General features: G+C 40.8%; 1 protein-coding gene across 1 annotated transcript; it reads left to right on the forward strand.

The window, feature by feature from the left end:
• The first annotated feature begins 5,776 nt into the window (after positions 1–5,776).
• dmrta2 (DMRT-like family A2) lies at positions 5,777–8,909 on the forward strand. Its single transcript, XM_044361733.1, has 2 exons — positions 5,777–6,667; positions 7,164–8,909. The coding sequence occupies exons 1-2, from the start codon at positions 6,208–6,210 to the stop codon at positions 8,048–8,050; spliced, it is 1,347 nt and encodes a 448-aa protein (XP_044217668.1). The 5' UTR covers positions 5,777–6,207; the 3' UTR covers positions 8,051–8,909.
• Positions 8,910–20,967: the final 12,058 nt, after the last annotated feature.

The following is a 20,967-nucleotide window of genomic DNA, read 5'->3' on the forward strand; positions in this document are numbered from 1 at the left end:
TAATTCCAAAAAAATTCCAAAAAAATCCATCATTTTCATTCAAAAATCGTTTTTCCATGTGAGGCGGTATTTTGGCCACATCCACTGGTTGCACTGGTGCTGACTGTGCCGGGAGAAGCTTTCATTACATCGGTCATGGACAGAAACAGCATCTCTAAGTGTGGCTCATTCCGTGATGTTAACAGTGATTTAAAAAAATAATAATAAAAAAAACAAAACCATGCACATATCGTTTTTTTTTTTACAAAAACAACTGTAATTTAAGACCTAATAATACTCTGAATAATTAAATTAATTAATTTGAAACATTTTTTGTTTTTTTTTTAAAAGTTATTTCCGTTAGTCAGGCGTAACTTTAAAGAAAAGCACTTGTTTATTTCGTTAACTATTATTTAATATAAATGAGTGCATATCTCTACTGCAGTAATTGGAGAATCTTAAATACCTGCACAGCTGTTACTGCTTCGGCAAATTACTAAATATGAAAGAACTGCTCTATTAATTACTAAAGAAAGTGGGATTATTTCTTAAGGCTATATTTATTATTATTATTAAATTGGTATGATGACTTGCCGGAAAACGTCTCATCAATTTCTAGTAATGTTCCTGACTTGCAGCTCTAGATCTGTGTCCTTAAACCGCTATAGAGGCCTTATAAAAACCTGTGGTATTCGGATTATCAACCGCATGGGATAAAGCAATAAATGGGCCAGTGGGGTCCTGAATGGGTGCAGTGGCGTGAAGGGGAGTAATTACAGCTTCATATTAATTGTGTTTTTTTTCCTCTCATACACACACACACACACACACACACAGAAGCGAAGCGGTGGTGACATCTAGGAGGGCCAAGTCTTTGTGCTGAACACTTCAAGTTTCAAAAACAAGGCCAATTGAAGCGGCGGAGCTCAAAGCCGGCACCATTGTAGGCGAACACATTGAGTTTTGATTGGGGACAATGGTGTTTCTCAAATTTCTAGCAAAAAGAAAGCCATACTCCATCTGTGATCTCAATGAGCGCCTATTCATGAGCTTCCTTCTTTTCTGCGCCATTCGTCGGTGGAGAAAAGGAGGCAGATGTGGAGGGATAGAGCAGGGGGGAGTGCATTTTAATTGGCTGCAGTGTGTTGGTCTGTCTCTGTCTTCTCTCTCTCTCTCTCTCTCTCTCTCCCTCTCCCTCTCTCTCTCTGTCACACACACACACACACACATACACACAAACACACTGGAGTTATATGCCACTATAGGCCCTGCAGAAGGGAGAGCGAGAGAGCCCAATAATCTCGCCGTGTTGATGAATACTTGTAGCCCATTCATTAAACAAAGATAATCCCTGCCAACCTACCTCGGGGGCACAAAAACGGTATTTTTTTTCTTTCTCTCTCTCTCTCTCTCTCTCTCTCTCTCTCTCTCTCTCCCTCTGTCTGTGTGTGTTTGTGTGTGTGTGTGTGTGTGTGTGTATGAGAGAGAGAGAGAGAGAGAGAGAGAGATTGTCTGAGTGCTGGCCAACAGCTTTGGCAGAGAGGAGCCCTTCAAATCTTTGAAATATTCATACGCCATGGCAGGGTTATCCCCCATTTACAAATAAGTGTTATTCTAGCGGGTGAAGAGTGATGCTTGAGAGACCTCTCTGTGTCTCTTCAGCTCAAGTGTTTGCAGCACACGGCCCTTCTTCAGCCAATCCTGCTGAAATTCAGCCCATATCGCTGTTTGTCTTTGTGACTTCTTGCAAAAGCTGGTCTGCACAGTGAGTTTATCCTCCAGTGGTGAGATGTAACTGAGTACATTTACTCAAAGCAGGCCTATTAAGTACAGCTCAGGTACTTTACATGTTATAAGAAATATTTTATTTATTTAGGGAAATGTTGTATATTTTTACTACTTTTATCTGACAGCTGTAGTTTCAAGTGACTTTGCTGATTTTTAAGATGCTAAAATATGATGGATTGTTGTGGATCAGGTACCATACAGTATTAGACTGGTTAAAATTAGCTCCACCTCAAGCAACAACAACATTAAAACGCTGCCTACACATCAATACGTAATTTTTCAGAATCCAGAAACATAATACATAATAATAGGCCTATAATGTCACATGGTGCATTTTTATGCACAATTAATACTCTAAAAAATATAATCATAATAATACTTCTGTAGCTACTTTTACTTAATGCAATACCTTTACTCATAATTCATCATAACGTACTATGCTTATAATATTTTTACATTCTTGCTACTTTTACCTGAGTGGAGGATCCTGAATACTGTTTCACCTTATGTGCACTCAGAATTAAATGTTATTAATGACATGATTACAGGCCTCATGTGTATACTTGTTCCATTCTGACTAATACTGTGCACATTATGACCTCAGATCAGTAGTTGCAACTCCGTCTTCTAGAAATTTCATTCATAATACAACAGAAAATACGTTTTGAAGCAGCCACTATACGGTCATCATTGCCCAGTATGAATAAATGTCTTTGCAAAGCTTTAATTTAAAGTCTGCATCACACATGTGGCCGTTTACTTATATCTGAAATGATGTTACTGTTGTACATATAAAAAGCAACACATTCCTCAACAACATTCCTGTTTCATATGTGTGTGTGCAGCCCTCACTGCTCCCCTGACTTTGCCTTTAGAGGAATGCATTTAGCCTGATCCATTTCCCCGGCGCAGTGGAGCTGCTGTGAAGTGGCAGGTTAACAGCCTCTTGTCTATAAGCCCGGGCCTACTCGGTGTGCCCGTCAAGCGTGTAAATACTTCTGTGGAGAAAAAAAACCCATGCGTTTCTTTTCTCCGCGGCCCCTTGTCTAACTGCTACTCTAACCTCTGCCTCTGTGTGATAGAGCCGGCTGCTGCAGCGGGAGAGCGCGGGAGGGGATCCGGGCCCAGCCGGGCTGCAGGCGGGGCAGCGGCCGCTAGAAAGCCGCACCGGGGTGCAGGGCAGCGGAAACATGCTGCTACATATGTTGGGTCAAGCATGGCCTTTGTTGTGATCTTAAAAGGGTGTTAAAAACCCACTCGGCTGTAGCCTCGCTGAAAGAAATGAAAGCATCGCATAGTTTTTTTGATGCATAGGCCTAATGAAGTGGTTAAAAGAATGTTGGATTTTCTAAGTGCTCACAGTCACTTTTAATTGCGCGGGGGGCATTTTTAATTGGGCCTGGAGGAATAATAGTGAACTTAATCCCTATCATAATGCATATTTTTCAAAAAAAAAAAAAAAAAAGAACTTTCCGTTAAGCTGAGCCAAACTAAAATAATAAATATATAACCTCGAACCACGCAGCAGCAGAGTTTACACGCCTTGAAGCAAATCAGAGATAATTTAACCAGAGCCTGTCTGAGGCGCCCTTCAGAATTAATTCACTTGTGATAATATTAAACACAGAGCCTAATCAGTTCTCTATCACTCAATAAACACTTCAAGTCCAAGTAACTGTCACTTAAAACACGCTCTTGTGAACAGAGGAAGAGCTGATATGAAAACTTGATTTTTTATTTTTCTTTGCGCAGCAGCCTCTCCCAGACTGATGAGCAGTGCAGGCTGTTTTTATTTTATTTTGATTTTTTTTAAATCATTCATCCTGAGGTGAAAGTATACGCCTATAATCTCTCCAGTGAGCGCAGGGCCTTCTCTGCAGTTTGCAACTATCACTTTACGCATGCAGGACGGGCACTTTTTCATCCAAGCGAGATCGTCGCCCGTGCAGATAATTACTTTGAATGTCAAAAAGATGTAGTTTTAATATCGTCTCTATTAGCCTGTTGGCTAGGTAATTAAGGTGCAGATGACAGCGGCGAGGGAAACAGATGGCATTTGCTTACAGTGATTCAGAAAGTAAACAATGAGCCTGGGAGGGGAGAGACGCACAGCCATTTCTTTCTCCATCAGCTTGTTGTTGTTGTTCACTTGTTCTCGTCCCTCCGAGAGACTGACAATTGTTGATTAAAAAAAAACATCTATAACTTTTTAATCTGAATTTAAATAGCTGCGTGTGTTTCCTCCCGAGCGAACAGGTGAGCGAGCAGGTGGTTTGCGCGCGTTGCACCTTTGTAGCCCTGTGAGATGAAGACTTGTTTAAATCTCTGGAAGCATCTCAGTATTATTAGTTAGTCAGTTAATAAGGTTGCAATGAGAGGACAACACAACAGCAGCCAGTTATAGAACAGAGGAAATGATTTGTATGTCTGTTGTCTTTCAATACGCTGAGAAAGTTAGAAATGAAATGAACGAAAAATAAAAATAAAAATGAGAAACTGGACATATAATTAACCCTTTACAACACTGGAAACAGACTACCATGTATTAATGCTGACCTGTGTGACTCAACTTAATTTAACTGGACTTTGCATGACAATAATAATAATAATAATGGTAATAATAATAATAGTAGTAGGCTAATAATAATAATAAGTCACATAGGCTACCATGAAACAGTTATTTTTCTCATTTTAATAATTTGATTGGGTGTATAAAGCATAATGTCCAGCTGAGAATTAATAATTATACATGCTGAGCTGAAAATAAAAATGTTATCTATACATAATAACAATATTTCGTAATAAGAGTAACAATTATTTCGAGGAATCTGCATGTAAATTACAAAAAAAAAGTTTTGTAAAATAATAATTGAACATTTTAAAAATGTTGAATGTATTTGGTTTATATCTGTTATTCATGTAATAATCAAACAATCAGCGGAGCCAAAACAAATGATTGTTAAATACCGTTTGTGTCGTTATGCGGCACAGAAAGAGGAAAACTCAAGAACAATGATTTGTTTTTATTCTTTAAATGTGTCTAACAGAACAGCCAAAAACTATGAAGTGAATAATTCTTATTTAATATATAATTTTTTAAAAGTGCATTTTCACATTTTATATGACTAAGATATTGAAAGAAATAAATTAAAGACACAGAAAAACTGTCGTTCGTCTGGCTCATTTAAATCCACACAACCAAGAGACTCTTCATTTATCCAAAATAACATTTTGAATATTATTGACAATAGAATGGCGCGAGATTGTTTAGTTGGATTTAATTTTCCTATTAAAGGACTGTGAAACTAATATTCTAACAACCACAATATATTCTATCATATAGCGACCACCAGACCAGATTATAATTTGGTCGACCATTAATAATAGTGGATGATGGAGTGTTTCACCACTAGCCGCGTGCACCGTTCAACTTCATCGATAGCATCATTTCTGCAGTCGATAACCTGCATAGACTTTTTTTTTTCCCTGACAGAGCAAACTTTACCTCTTCTTTAATCAATAAAATAAATGATACTTACCTTCCAGGCTGATGAGATTACAGTCACGCATCATCTTTATTTGGGGGAAATACAAATCTTAACCTGGGCTGTAATCAGTAATATAAATACATTTAGACAATCATGTTGCCAAATGATACAGAACACAAGTTAAAAATCTTTCAAAGGATGAAACTTTTCCTTCATTTTAGGGCTATTATCATTTTTAGTGTCCTATTTGTCGACATATATCGTGCGATGATGAAGCTTCAGGTCCGCTGCCGATTAATGGGACTGAAATATTCTTTCAAATCTATAAAAAATTCTTTTTTGGAAATACACAGCATCGATTTGAGCTTTCCGGGAACTCCCTTCAGATTCTTAACACTTGATATTTTGGGGGGAAAAAAAGAACTCAGGTGGACACAGTTGAAAAAAAGAGGCAAGCCAATCAGATTGCTCCTTCCCCCTTTGGCCAATGACAGACGCCACATTGTTGTCAAATTTGTCTAATGAAAACGTAGGAGCAACAATAGAGAGGGGAGAGAGGGATCTGTAGCCTATCCGCTGACAATCTCTGGAGGAAGTTAGTGTCTCAGGCTGCGGCGAGTAGCAACCTCGGCTCCTCCTGGACAGTTTTTAACTTTGTGTCGGGGAGGATTGATCGCTCCTCTCGGCTCCTGTCCCTTTTTTTTGGATTTAAAGTCGACCGTGATCATCATTTCAGCAGAACCCTTGAACAGTTTCTATCATTGTGATCAGAGATTTTTTTTTTCCCTGCATGATAATCTCGTCAGTTGACTTCACCTGTTGCTCAGAGATGTTGAGAACCGCTGAGCAGATGTGATCGGCTGAACGTTAGATTCAGATCAGATCACAACAGAACAACGCGTGTTTTCTTGTTTCTAGTAAGTCTTAAGTAAAAAATCAGTGAGGACCACGCATGGATCTCAGACCGGAGCTCCCCACAGTCTCCTCTGCCTCTCAAGTCCACCCAGGAGCGGCTGTAGCGGCCGCTGCAGCCTCCATCCCGGTGTCCATGTCCGGCAACCTGCTGCGCGGCCCTCCGCTGCTCTTGCGCGCCTCGGACAAGTACCCACGTACCCCGAAGTGTGCCCGCTGCAGGAACCACGGCGTGGTTTCCGCGCTGAAGGGCCACAAACGCTACTGTCGCTGGAAGGACTGCATGTGCGCCAAGTGCACCTTGATCGCAGAGAGGCAGCGTGTCATGGCGGCGCAAGTGGCGCTGAGGCGGCAGCAGGCGCAGGAGGAGAACGAAGCCCGAGAGCTGCAGCTGCTCTACGGCACGGCGGAGGGACTCGCCCTGGCCGCCGCCAATGGCATCATACCACCGCGTCCAAACTACGAGGTGTTCAGCTCTGTCAACAGCGAGAGCAATTCAGGTGAGTGGAGCAGCTTTAATAGAGAGGTTAAGATGTGTCTGTTGTTGTAGAGCAGGTAGAGGTGTGTAAAAACCTCCAGGCTCGAACTGTAAAAATCATCTTAAATCTTATTATAATAGTCAAATGAATGCAGTTAAATAGGTTATGTCATTGGGGATAGCCTTTTAAATATTGGGCTATAATACTCACTGTTCAGGCCATTTATATGTAATTGTTATGGGCCTGTTTTGAGTTTGCAGTGTGTCTGCTGAACCATAAAACTGGCTTAATGTTAAAATGTGTTACACAGTCACAGGTGTGCGTCACAGTATCTGATCCTGCTCTTATGTTACTTTGCATATTCCTCCACTCTTGCTGATTCATTTGTAGGTTGCGACATTGTCTGGGCCTGTTCTGTATTTTTAGGCCTATAGCCTGATGTAACAGTCATGTTTTGGCACTTGACATGTTTTGTGTCCCCTTTTTAAACATTGTGATTTTCTGGTTGTGTCAACAGATTCAAGTATCCAGAAGTATGAGCTGTTTCCAAAGAGCCAACTGTCCGGATCCGCCACCTCTCAGCAGACTGTGGGGAAACCGGCGTCCACCGAAAGTGAATCGGCCCCGGGCATCTCATCCCCAGACGGTCGACACGGAGGTTCGGGTTCAGAGAACGGAGATAGCGAGTCTTTCGTCAGCTCGCCGGTGTCCAAGCCTTTAAAAGACGGCGAAGAGACTCCTGGGTCCGTCAGCTCCCTCGGCTCAGATTCCGGCTCTGAGACCGACAAAGATGAGCCGGAGCCCTCCCCTTCCTCTGCGGCCTCCAGGCACATGAACGCCATCGACATCCTGACCCGAGTGTTCCCCAGCCACAAGCGGAGCGTCCTGGAGCTCGTCCTGCAGGGCTGCGGTAAGGACGTGGTGCAGGCCATCGAGCAGATCCTCAACAACAGCGGCGCTCAGGGCTCCAACAAGGCCGGATCAGAGGAGACGTGGACGGCCGAGAGGATGCTGCAAAACGCGCAGCAGCCTCCGTCGTCCTCCGCATCTACAACCGCCCAGACGAGGCCCATGTTACCCGGAGCCATGACGCTGAGTAACCGCTCTGCGTTTTCACCTCTCCAGCCCAACGCCCCGCACTTCGGCGCAGACCCCAGCACCTATCCTCTCGGTACCCACCTGGGACTGAACCCGCTGCGGCTGGCCTACTCCGCGCACAGCCGGGGACTGGCTTTCATGACGCCCTACTCCACCACTGGGTTGATGCCCACCCTGGGCTTCAGACCCCCGATGGACTATGCCTTTAGCGACCTGATAAGGGACAGGACAATGTTACACAAGGAGCAAGGCTACGCCAGCGGCCTGTACGGTCCTTTGGTCAACAACACGCCGGACAAACAGTGAGGCTGGTGGACTGACCATTAGAGACACACTCCATTGTATTTGTAGCCACAAGTGTTGAATGTTCTGGCAAAAATCTGTGATGTGTTTTGGCTACAGGCGACTGTACATAATAGGATTATCTGGCTTGTAGTCAAATGGTCTGAGAGGGAAAAAACTAAACTCACTTATGTGTAATTTTCAAAAATGATTTTACATGTTAGACTACAAAAGTTTGGGTGACATTTCCCATGTATGAACCTGATTATGCCATCAATAAAATAACTGAAAAGATATTTATAGATTCCAAATTATGATCAAGCTGAAAGTAAAAAGTGAACGCAGTTAATGCACAAAAAGGCTGAAACTACACACAGATGCTTTTATTGCTGATTTTCATGTCAATTCTGCAGGATTTATAATTTTAAAAAAGTACCGAAGAGGTTTTTTTTTATTATCAGAGTTATGAGTATTTAAAGCCCATCAAATTTTTACAGCTGGTTGGTAAAACTAAGTTAACATATAATTTTCAAAATCACACTTCAAATATGCATTTGTTGGAATATTAAACGGGGCAAAATTAAGTTATTATAACATGTATCTTTCAGATGTTAACCCTTTTAAAGATTTTCCTGTTGTAAAAGTTAAACTAATGATGTGTGTCATCCCTCTTTTTCTTATGTATTATTTCACTTATCTCACTGTTTTTTAGTTCTTTTCCAACTGCCTGTATTATATATTGCATTTAGTACTATGAAATGCTATGCTATATTTGACTCTTCATTTATCCTTTAGTCAGCTCAAATATTTTGTGACAAAGTGCTAAATCAAGTCAATTCCTCTTCAGATGTTACAAGCTGTGCTGTCACATTGTATGAATATGATGGAAATAAATGTTATTTTAAAGAAAATGGAAAAAGGATGATTATTGTTATTGGTGTTGTGACTGATATAAGAATTATTATTCACGTGTAAAATCATTTAATTTGTCAAGGGCACATTTAAAACAAAAGGCGTGTTTTAACCGCCTCGATGCATCAGCTCAAATCCTCCAAATGTGTCCGAAATTTAGGCCTCTGACAAGCAAAAATCTTTGCTTCTGCACATGAACACGAACAAAACACTACAATGTCTTTAGATACAAAATCCAACCCAGTGAAAAATATCGACAAGAGTAAAATAAGAATAGATAGATAGATAGATAGATAGATAGATAGATAGATAGATAGATAGATTGATTGATTGATTCAGCAAATGTGGTTCAAATTGTTGTCTGCTCTGCCAAATTGATAAGTTCAGCATCAATTAATAGTGTAGCTAAATACTACTAAGATAAAAGTCTATTACTGATATAGGCTATCTTAGATTTTTTTTTGTAATACCAATTTAACAAACTGGTTTATTGCACACACCGACAGAGGATGAAGCAATAACAGATGTTTCATAAATTGTTTGTTTTTTCCTAGAAGAACAGAACATGTGGGATTTGGCACCTGAATTGAGTCGATTTTATGTCTTTTTAAAACTGGACAGACAGAGGGAGAAGGGTTTTTCCTTGAATAACAGCCTTGATCTCGCCATATACAGATTTAGCGGTTTTAGTTCATACTGCCGTTGACAAGCTGTAGACGTGTAATATTTCCTTTTTTTGAGCTTTTTATATGCAGCCAGCAGGCCAGTTTCAGCTGATCAACATCCGAAGGCCTTTTTTTAGTTTGTACATCCTTTTTGCATCGCATTAAATCCAATTATTGGACTCCTGAGAGTATATTAAGCTAAACTATAACCTATTTAAGTAGCTGACTATACAAATCAAATATCCTACAATAACAGAAGCGCGATGTCAGTCTTGCAACAACACAAAAGGAGAACAAAAGTAAAAGATGTAAAGTTCGAGCTCATTCACGTAAGTGTAAAAAAATAGATTGCAAAATAATTAATATTAAACTTCCTTTTTGCTTGGAACAAATGTTTTGTTTCTTGTCATTTAACCAAATTTACATTAAGAATACTTGACCATGCAGGGTTATGCTGGAGAAGAAACCGACGTAAACCTTTTTTTGGGGGAACAATTAAATCATGTTTGGGTTCTCCCTCCTGTAAAATTTGATGATTAATGACATTATTTTGTAAGTAGGGCATCATAGTTGTGGTGCTGGTTATACTGGTATGCACACAGATGATCCACTGGGTTGAATGCTGTCTCTGCCAACACCTTCCACACCCGATCAAGGATTTCACTGCCTCCAGAAAAAGTTGACCATTTCTACAGACCAATGGCGCCACCTGCAGGTCGACCAGTGTCCACACCACGTTTTTCCCTCCTCAACTCTCATATTGCATCCCTGGTCCAGTTCAGAGTTAAAGGCTGATTCGTAGATGTGCCTGAACAAATTCGTCGCCTCTCACTGAATCAGGTGTTTAGAAGTGAAAATGGAGCAAAAAAAAAAAAAAAAAAAAAAAAACCTGCAGGAAATGGAAAATTGACGACTGGAGCACCTAGTAACCTAGTGATATTTTGATGGTGATGATGATGATGATGATACTTTATTGTCAGATCAAGTCTGAAATTTTGCTTGCATCACTGTTGCTCCATTTGCAACATCACAGAAAAGACAAAGATTAAGACAAGAAACAAAGATACATACATTTAACACAGCATCACAATCACAGAAGACAATATTCAAGGCCCTTCAATGTACATTTGATCTGGGATTAAGCTCCATGTTTAATTTTAGGATTGTCTGGTGTACAAAAGAGTGCTTTATTCCAACTCCATTAAATTGTGGAGCCCTGTATCTCCGGTTTGATGGTAACAATTTGTATTCAATGTTCGGGACATGGTTGGAGTCAGAGACAATGTTGTTGGCCAGTTTTACTATGTTATTATGGTAGGCTGAATCATAGAGTCTCTCAAGAGGTTGACCTACAATCTGAACAGATTTTCATTTAGTGGAGCAGTTTTGACTCTAAAAGTAGTGAACCCACACTGGTACCATGTAGTATTACAATACTGTAGAACACTCATGATCACAGAAGTAAAAAACAAGACACATTTGTCTACTTGCCCAAAAAGACCCAAGGTGGCGGAGAGAATAAATTCTTTGTTTTGTCCTTTTGCAGACAAATTGAATGTAGTATTTCCAGGATAACAGATGGTCTATCGTTTCACCCAAGTATTTGTATAAAATGCCTGCTTGATTTTTTCATTATGGATAATGTTATTTTTGCTTCTTAACTGGCACATAATAGGCTATAAAATTCATGTTAATACCTGCCATCCTAACGAATATAAGTCTTGCAACATTAGTTTTGCGAGTTGGAGTTCATGTACAATACGTCCATCTTAAATATCATATTTCTAATGTTTTTTGTCCTCTCTGCTATCAGCACTAAAATTGGTTTCCAGGTCACAGAGGAAAGCAGATGACCATCGAAAATTTGGGACATACATACCCCCGTTAGACTGGAAGAGTCTAGCAGAGTCCTTCGACAGCCAGCAGAACTTTCATCAAACAACCGATACTGACGAGGCTGCTAAATGTGGAAGAGAGCAGTCACCTACATGACTCCCTTCATTTTTAGTGAGTGTGGGATGTGTGTGTAGCACAGGCAGCACCACTAGATGACAGTCTTGTCTAACAAATGACATCTACAGTTTTACATATTGTACAACACAGATATCAATAAGACCCAGTCTACTGTTTACAGTGGAAACCTGTAGCTGCAGACATTAAAGGGTTGTCACTGTTAGGTTTGTAGTTTCAAACACAATCTGAATTTCTAATCTAAACCATCATTTCACAGGTTTCATATTTCATTTAAAATGTACCTTCTGGTTTTTGTGCACTTCCTTTTGCTGTACATAAACTAATTTTGACAAAAGCCTTACAATCAGGACCACTTCACCCAGCAAGTCAACATTATACACACAGCACACGCTTAAGGTGCTGGCTTGGATTTTGACTTGCATGCTACATCACATACAGTGTCCCCTGCTGGCCACTTGTTTGCAAAGCACTGAGTAAGAGCATTTTATAGCCCCTCTGCTAAATCTAAGCAGACCTGTTGCAAGTTTCAGCCTAATTAAACAAATTAAGATTCAGCAGTGTTTGTCTTTTCTACTCAACTGCCTCAATTAACAGAGTTTTACATTAATGTGTGGTCAAAACAGTGTTTTTGACAGAAGACAACAGCACTTAAACACCCTAGTTAGCATGATAGCAAACAATATTCTGTATCTGAATATTCAGTTTGAGTTGAGGCACTGTTGGAAGTAATATCTCTGTGACTAATCAATTAATCATTTCATCACATCTACAACATTCTGATCTATTACAAATGATCGATCTTTGACCCCTGATGCTCCGCTGTGTAAAAACCAAGTGAAACTGAAGTAGCAAAACGTGAGAAATATAGAAAGAAGAAAAAACAGTTTGGAGAGAAATGTTGGTCTGCTATAGTGAATGCACAACTACGGTTTCCATGCTCCTTTCTCAGTGTTCACTGATGAATAATTAGACACAGGCAGATAAATAGCCACAGGCTGCCAGAGCGGTGAAGAGAGAGAGAGAGAGAGAGAGAAATCCATTTAGGTTATCATACACAAAACCCATTTTCATTTTCAGAGCCACTGTTTGGTTTACTGTCAGAATAACAAATAGATAACAGCAAAACAAAACAACATTGAGGGGGAAACAATTGTGCACATTCTGGACTGAATTTAGAGTCTTGACTCTTACAGCTCAGTAAACGCACAGAATAAATAGATAAATAAATGAAGTAAATAAATAAATAAGTTGAGCCATGCACTCAGACATTTTAATGCTTTATTGGCTCACCAACAACAGAGTTGTCTCAATAATAAAGCTGCCAGTGTTGAAAATAACTCAAAATTGTCATTATAAGCAGGAGTTGAACTAATGACTTGCAGACATCCACTGTTCCATATCATAAGAAAACATGAATACATTAGTTTTAGTCCACATGTTTTTAATCGTTAACCTATCGCTGTTGCCTAAACTTTAGCATAACTGTCAAATGAACCTGAAGCCTTAGGGGCCCCTGGGGGTCTGGGATCCTGGCAGTTCCCCACTTCACACTGTGAGTGACCAGTTTTGAGAACTTTGGTGCATTCCACTGTCAAATAAAATGTCAAAATGTGTGGAGAAGTATGAAGGAAAGGGAGATGAAAGCGGAGGTAGAAGGGTAAATATGTGTGTACCATGTATTACTCATGTTGTGGGGACATACATCTGTTTACACAATCACATTGTGGGGACTTGTGGACCTTTTGGGGACAAAAAACCCAGAAGTCCCCCCAATTTTAGGGTGAAGAATTGGTTTAAGGTTAGGGTTAGGATGAATGAATGCCAATGTAATGTGATGGAAGCAGGACTGTGTGTGTGTTTGTGTGTGTATATGAGTGGTCTTGTGCCTGAGCAGTCAGGTGAGGCGTGTCGAATATGGTCTCCTCTCTGTATGCGTTAATAACAAAACACCCTTGGATGGTATTGATTCGGGAATCTCATTCCCATCTGTACTTTGAAGGGTCCCTACATCATTCAGCCCCAGGAGCGCCCCTCACCAACCTGCAGCCTTCCCCACCACCTCTCTCTTTACCATCACATACTGCCCCCTCTTCCTCTGTCTCTCGGACCTTCCCTTCATCATATGTGATATCTCTTCACAGCAGAGGAACTATTTGAGAAACACTTTTTTTTTGCTTTTAGTGTTAATGGATCAACATAAATTATCTGACCTGAGAACACGGTAGTCTTATGATTAGAGTATTGTGGGGGTTATAAGTTTAGTAAAAGGAAAAACTCAAATAAACACAATGAAAAACGAAACATAAATGAAAATGAGTATTTGCCTTATCACACCAAGTCAATTATTATTCTTTAATGTAGAAAGGCATGTAAATTTGGAAAGATAAACCCATTTTTATGGTTTGCATGCAGAGTCTGGGAATGTCACACGACAACAGTGCTCTACATTGTGTGACAATTCAGAGTGGCAGCATGGGGAGGGAACCCTGTCTATAACTTTGAAGGTTACAGGGCTGCAGTTGGCAACATGTGAAGGAATTCCATGTGGCCTAATATGCTCAGTCCAACCCTGTTTACCAGAATCATGTGTGAAAAATGACAACGCAGAGTCTGCAGTGCTGAGGGCCAACACTAGTCTAAAACTACACTGAACACTGCTAACTGGAGCTGATTTTTAGCCCAGATTGGCCCAAGTAAGCAACTCTAAAACCAAAACCAAATCTGGCAGCCATATATGGGATAGTTCTATAGCTGGATTAATGTATTTTGGGAGCCTCAGGGAAAAAATTGGTCTCAGGCCCCTGTTGCCTCCAAGTTTGCATTAAGTACACTGTACGTAGCATGCTATAAATGGCAAGTTCTTTATATTTTCCCCATAAACCAACCAGTATTTAATGGTGAAATACTACCTGCCCCCTGTATGTCTGTTAGTTTGGGGTAAATTAATCAAGCACAGCTTTATTTAGAGTTATGCACCATGTGAGCACAATATAAATTAAAATAATTAAGGTTTTATAACTATAATTTGACACAGGGCCTTTCTGCAAAACAGTGCCGCGGGATTACATAATAATGTTGGACCAAATTCATTTTGCACTCTAGTGGTGCACATTCACAAACAAATTAGTGAGTAATCAAATCCTACCGATTACTGACACACAGTGAACCTGGGGCAGTTGTTCTTTTTGCCTGGCTGGGTATCTTGCCTTTTACCAGCTGACATTTGGTCCTCTGATGCCAGAACACATCCACAACATTCAGCTACAATCAGCTTGACACTGCTAGCTACCTGGGATGTCATTTTTAAAACCAGTAACCAATTAGAACAAAAAAGGAAGTCATTATATATAACCGAATTTGGCCTTTAATGCTCCGATTGTCCCAAAAGGGCTCCTCTTGTAGCTCACCGTGGCCTTATCATTAGCTCAGCAGACTGTAAAATGGTAGAAATTAATAATATACTAATGTTAACAGCATTAAGAGAGACCAGCAGCAATTGCCAGCGAGTTATCAGTACCCTGCAAGTACCCAGATGGCCTGTGTGTATTTATAGTCTGTTGGTTAAAATCTACTGTTGTTGGAACCACAAGCGCCACAGGCTCCTTCTCTCTGCGCAGCAATTAAATGGCATAAAGCTGATGTTGGATGAAAAACACATACCTACAAACTATTTTACAAAAGCAAAGCAAAGAAGCCTCCTTTTCTCAAAATCTTCACCACATTCCTGGTTGTTCCAACATCAGCTCAGCACACAAATGACTGTGCAAACATCTGAATGAAGTGACAGAAAATAAAAGCAAGCCTGCAGCTACCGGTTTTATTTCCTCCAATGACAGCAGTGATAATAAAGTAGCAGGTGTGTACAGTGAATTTTGGGGAACGTGCATGTGGCGGGTGGTGTGTGCACGTGGTTGGCACGGAGCTCACGGAGACCCTTCGTATGAGTTTTAAGGATAAATGGACGTCAAGCTGTGCCGACACAGCATGAGCACACTTAATCTCCTCAAGTGGAGAGTGTCACTCAACACTGCTGGGGCAGATAAGGTGTGCTGGAATGTGAAAGAGTGTGTGTGTGTGTGTGTGCATTTGTGTCTGTGTGTGTGTGTGTGTGTGTGTGTGTGCATAAAATCCTGCAGGAAATGTCTTTCTGTCAAACATTGTGAGCGCCCAACCTTTCTGTCATATAAAAACCTCAAAACACAAACTGTCATGCAGTACATCATTGTTAATGTTAAAATGTCTAAATTTAGACTTAGGCCTACTCCAGGAATTGTTTGATCTGCACTCCTACACACAAAGTGCACAATTTTAATGTTTTTCTTTCTTCTGATATTTGTTGTTGTTTGCCAAGTATTAGCGGAGCAGCTCCTCGCTAAAATTTTTGTGACATTCGGCTGACTGACAGAAGTAGGTCTATGTGAAAAGAGTTCTTCCCTCTCTGGCTCTCTTCCTGGCAAAATCTCCTCCTCAACGTCATCTTCCTCACAATCAACGGGAGAGAGCTTTTTCACTCCTCTTCCTCTCTATCTCTCACTCTGTTCTGTTCTTCGTAATGTGTTTTCTGTTATTTGCACTCTTTTCCCATTACTCTATCTTTTCCTTCATCTTTCTTTCTTTCTTTCTTTCTTTTAGCCCTCCTACTCTGAGTGAGAGTCATCAAATGAAGATTAAAGACACTTCTGCCTGCACTGACAAGCACATACACACACACATGTTTATGCATGTACACAGACAGACAGGAACACACACACAGTGAGGCACACAAACACACAAAGAGACACACATACATAGCACATGTGAAAACATACACACACACACACACATTCACACACACACACTCACACACACTTGCCCCCTCGGGAAACCTTACACAATTACCGCTAGAATGGGATTCATTCTCAGCCTTCAACAACTCATTAACTGCATATTGCAAATTGTACGTTTCAGCAGAAAGCATTGATGAGGAACAGCGAGAATGGGGGCTTTGGGAGAGGCCGCCATCATTTTAAAGTGTGTTCAGAATTTATTAGCATATCACATATACTGTATGTATATTATATATGGAGAGAATGGGGAGGAATGACAAATGTGCAACCACACAGTAAGACCTACAAATATTTGCAAATGTTTTGCTTTTTTAAGCTGCATGAAATCCCCGGTAGGTAGAGAGAGTCTGTTGTATTATTGTAGGGCAATCCAGATAAGATGTTAAATACTACAGCAAATATTAAATATACATATATAGGCATGAAATATACATACAATTTCATGCAGCTGGCAGTGATTTTCCAGGCAAATCACACCAATTTCAGACCTAATGTAAACCACAAAAAGGCATTTCTAAACTACTGTGTCCGGTTCTGCATACTGAGTATACTGGCCTGTTGGCAATTTAAATGTATTCTTAAGAATATATTGTCATTCAGATGCTCTTGGCAATGCACATAAAAAATAGTAGATCTCTTGAGAGCAGTTAGGAAGAGAGTGCAGAACCTGAAATGGAAAAGCTAAATATATACTGTATGGGTATGTTTTGCTCTACGGTTTTGTTTGAGAGATTTAGAGATTCTTTATCAGTCTGATTGGGGCGAGAAGTTTGCGGTTTGAGAGCAGAGCAGAGATGGAGAGCGTTGCAGAAGTGCAGCTGTAGCGGGCTTCAGCTGATACGTGACCGGCTCATTAAAGTTTCATTGGCTCTTTGTTTCCCCTTTGGGTTATCCTTCACAGACCAGGTACTCTCACTCACAGGAGCTCAGTCAGTGCCCATGCATCTGTGTGTGTGTGTGTGTGTGTGTGTCTGTGTGTGCAAGGGTTTAAGAATACATGTTTGCCTCTTAAAACACACCCTTCTTGGTTGAGCTTCGACAAAGAACAAAAAGTGTTGTGTCCCAAGTGCTTTGCTGACTCTCTCTCTCGTGCATCATGGCTAGTTTTAGCAAATGATAGCATGCAGCAGTAAAATGGAAAATTACTATAAATGTCTTCTGTGCAATATGACACACACATACACACACACTGCATGATGAGTCACTGAGTCTCAAATTAGCACATCCTTTCTTACTGGTGTTTTAATTGAAGATGGGAGATGGATGGGATAGGTTAACAGCATTGTTAGCACAGCTTGGTGGAGCAGGAGGGGTGAAAGTTCCCCATCAGGTGAAAGAACTTGTGTTATACAGCTCAGAGGGGACCAAGAAATTATAGCATGTATTACTTTTTACCTGGAACACCCACTCAGTGTCAGACCTGAAAGCTCTGGCTGAACCTTGAAGGCTGCACAAGGGATTTACATTGATTTATAATGGAGACTCCGGCTTCAGACACTTAAAGGTGCACTTCAAGGCAAACAGCACTGTGGAATACGCTCTAAATGGTGAAGAAGAAATTTTAGTTTACTATTTATCAGTGTTTGTCAAATCAAATGCATGTGGCACACACATTAGGGGTGTGCCTGAATACAAATACGTTATTTGGCAAAGCACAAATAGTGGGTTTTTTATGAATATTTGTTTCATACAAATATTTTTTAAATTATTTGTTTTTTCGGGAAGAAAAAAAAACATGTCAAATACCAGCGTGCAGGTTGGTTAAATCACTATCTCAGTCTCTCTCCTATGCTCTGCTGTTACGTCTATCAGCAGGTCTCAACAAGGGGAGTCACATCCATCCACTACATGACGCACATTTCCTAATTTGGACATCACTCCCAGAGTTGGGGGTGTTCACCAGAGATAAAGCTGAGCTACTGACACACTCAAAGTGCTCCCAAGGGATTCTACATAACCTGTTGTTCCCCTTCTCCTTTCCATAAAGTTAGGTTATAAAAAATAGGTAATAAATGAAAAGTGCAAAGCAAGAATCGCCTTTGAAGTTCTTCCCTACATGTGCTGTCTCTGTGTTATGGATGTATAAATAGGTAGAGGTCTGTCTGCAATGAGGCGATGAGTAAAGTTTTGGCTCAGTAGTCAGCACAAACTGGAGTCTCTGGGAGACTGTGTGGGGACTTCCTTCTTAAGTTAGTTTATTCATGAACACTTATTGTAACACTTTAATTTTCTAAAATTAAAAGTGTAATAAAAACAAAAACAGGATTTTTAAGTCTCTTTCCACTTTTATTCGAATACAAATACAAATAATTTTGCTGCCTCGACAAATACAGATACAAATACAAATACTGGGCCCTCTGCACATCCCTAGTACACATTCCTCAAGTGGGCAAAAAGTGGAACTACAAATGTTTTTAATCCAATTAAAAGACGTGTCTTTTCTGTATAGTTACAAGTTACAATATCTAAAATATGAGAATCATGATAACATTTATCAGAAAAAAACCTGCTTCCGGCTGAGTGAGTTACAAATGAGGTAACTTCTTTTCTGCCAAACTGGCAAAAATGAAACAAAATGTTTGGATCTGTTTTCTTAATTACCACAGGGATCAAAGTAAAGAGTTCTCTGCAGAGTTTAAACAAACACTGCTGGATAGGCTTCTTTCACAGCTGCTGTCACATGGCTTGTACTTGCTTAGGTAATAGTGTGATCAAATTAGGGCGCTGGAAAAAAATATCGGGGTCTTGGCAAGCTTAGCGAAACGTTCCCAAGTGTATTTGATAATTCATTTACGGAGAATTATTTTTTCAGTGGCAGGTGTTTCGAGGTAGATCATTATCAAAGTATCAACGTCCTCATCTGACGCATTAAGTGCTCAAACGGATATCAAGTACGGAGCAGACACTTTGCTGAGGGTGGGCGTTGTTGGTGCTGGTCCTGCAGGATTAGAGCAGAAACTTCATCCACAAACACTCCATGTAGAAGAAGTACACAGTCATATAGACACACACCAACACAGAGTAGAAGACGAGTGATAAATTATGTTGTTTTGGTCTGTGGATCTTTGTAAATTGAATCGAGAAAAGTGAAGATAGCAGGAGAAGTGAGAAGAAGACAGAGACAGAGAGGGAGAGATGAAGAGGAGAAAAAGAAGGAAACTGGGTCAGGCAGGTGAGTGGGGAGGTGGGGCAGAGGGGAGGACTGGACTGTAGAAACATTATTGACACCCCCCTCTTCCCTCCTCCCCCCCTAGAGCATCCACCCCCAGTCTCTGACCAGCAATTACACCTCTCCAAATTATGATCTATACCGGCAGAGAGGACCTGACCACGGATGGAGATAGATGGAGATAGATTGAACTCTATCTCCTCCTCTCCCCTCTCTTTCTCCCTCCCTCTCTCTCTCTCTCTCTCGCTCTCTGTCTCTCTCTCTCTCATGTTTGCCGATGGAGACAGATGGCGCGGGGCCCCTGGCCTCGGCCCCTGCAGATTGATTATTGATCAGGAGGACAGAGATGGATTGAGGGGTGGAGAGGACACCGATGAGTGGAGAGGGCTGCGGGGGGAAGGTGGAGGTGGAGAAGTGGGAGGATTTCAAGGAATTTATGTTTTAAGAGTGGGGCTAAAGGATGGCAGGATGGGGAGAGGAGGAGTGGAGGGGGGAGGAGAGGGAGGAGGTGGGCACAGCAAAGGTTTTCTTTAGCTCAGCCATCACCTTGAGAGGGAGCTATTGACTAAGCTCCAGATTTATAGCCAAAATCTAAAGTGTTTTGGATTCTGTTCAGGATTCTCAAGTTATAAGTCATTCTTTGTCGATGAATGTCCCAAGCTCACTTTAAATAGATGTTTATCACTGCTATGGGTGCACATGCTGCATATCCAAAAGTGAAACTTTATATGAATGAAGAAAAATAACTATGTTGAGACTTGGGGTCACAGGACTCACTCTGCACACAAAGAATCATCAAAACGTTCATTTCAGTTGTATAAATGAAAGCTACAGCATCAAAGTCACAGTCAAAATGTCTTTTTTACATTGTCTACTTATCACCTGTGAGTGTAGGCTAGCTGTGTGCAAGTGCCCTTGTGTTTGTGGGATGAGTGTTTGTGAGCGTGCTGATGTGTTGGGAAGGTGAAGCTGTCTCTCCTTGCCAGACAGATGGCTATCAGCAAGGCTCCAGAGAGTGAGTGCTGCTTTACAGGGGAGCCAAGAGGTTAAGCTGCAATCTCCACTGTCTCTCTCTTATTTTTTCCCTCAGTCTCTGCACCTTTCATCTTCTCTGTGTGTATTTGTGTGTGTGTGTGTACACGCTCATTTACTCCCTTTGCACTCCTATGTGTGAATATCAGTGTGCGTGATAAAGGAACAGAAGGAGCCTGTTGGCTGGTATGTGTGAGTGTGCTGGAAGCAGATACTGGAGGAAATAAACGACATGCAGGCAGCTGCCCAGCTCAGAGTTTACGCTGGGTGCCATCACTGATGGCAATTCCTGCCTGTGTGTCCTCCCAAAGTCATTATTTAACTTAAAATTATAATATTCATCTTTTCAGTACTTATCAAGGT

Source organism: Thunnus albacares, chromosome 9 (genome assembly GCF_914725855.1).
Source record: "Thunnus albacares chromosome 9, fThuAlb1.1, whole genome shotgun sequence".
NCBI classification, from domain to species: Eukaryota; Metazoa; Chordata; class Actinopteri; order Scombriformes; family Scombridae; genus Thunnus; species Thunnus albacares.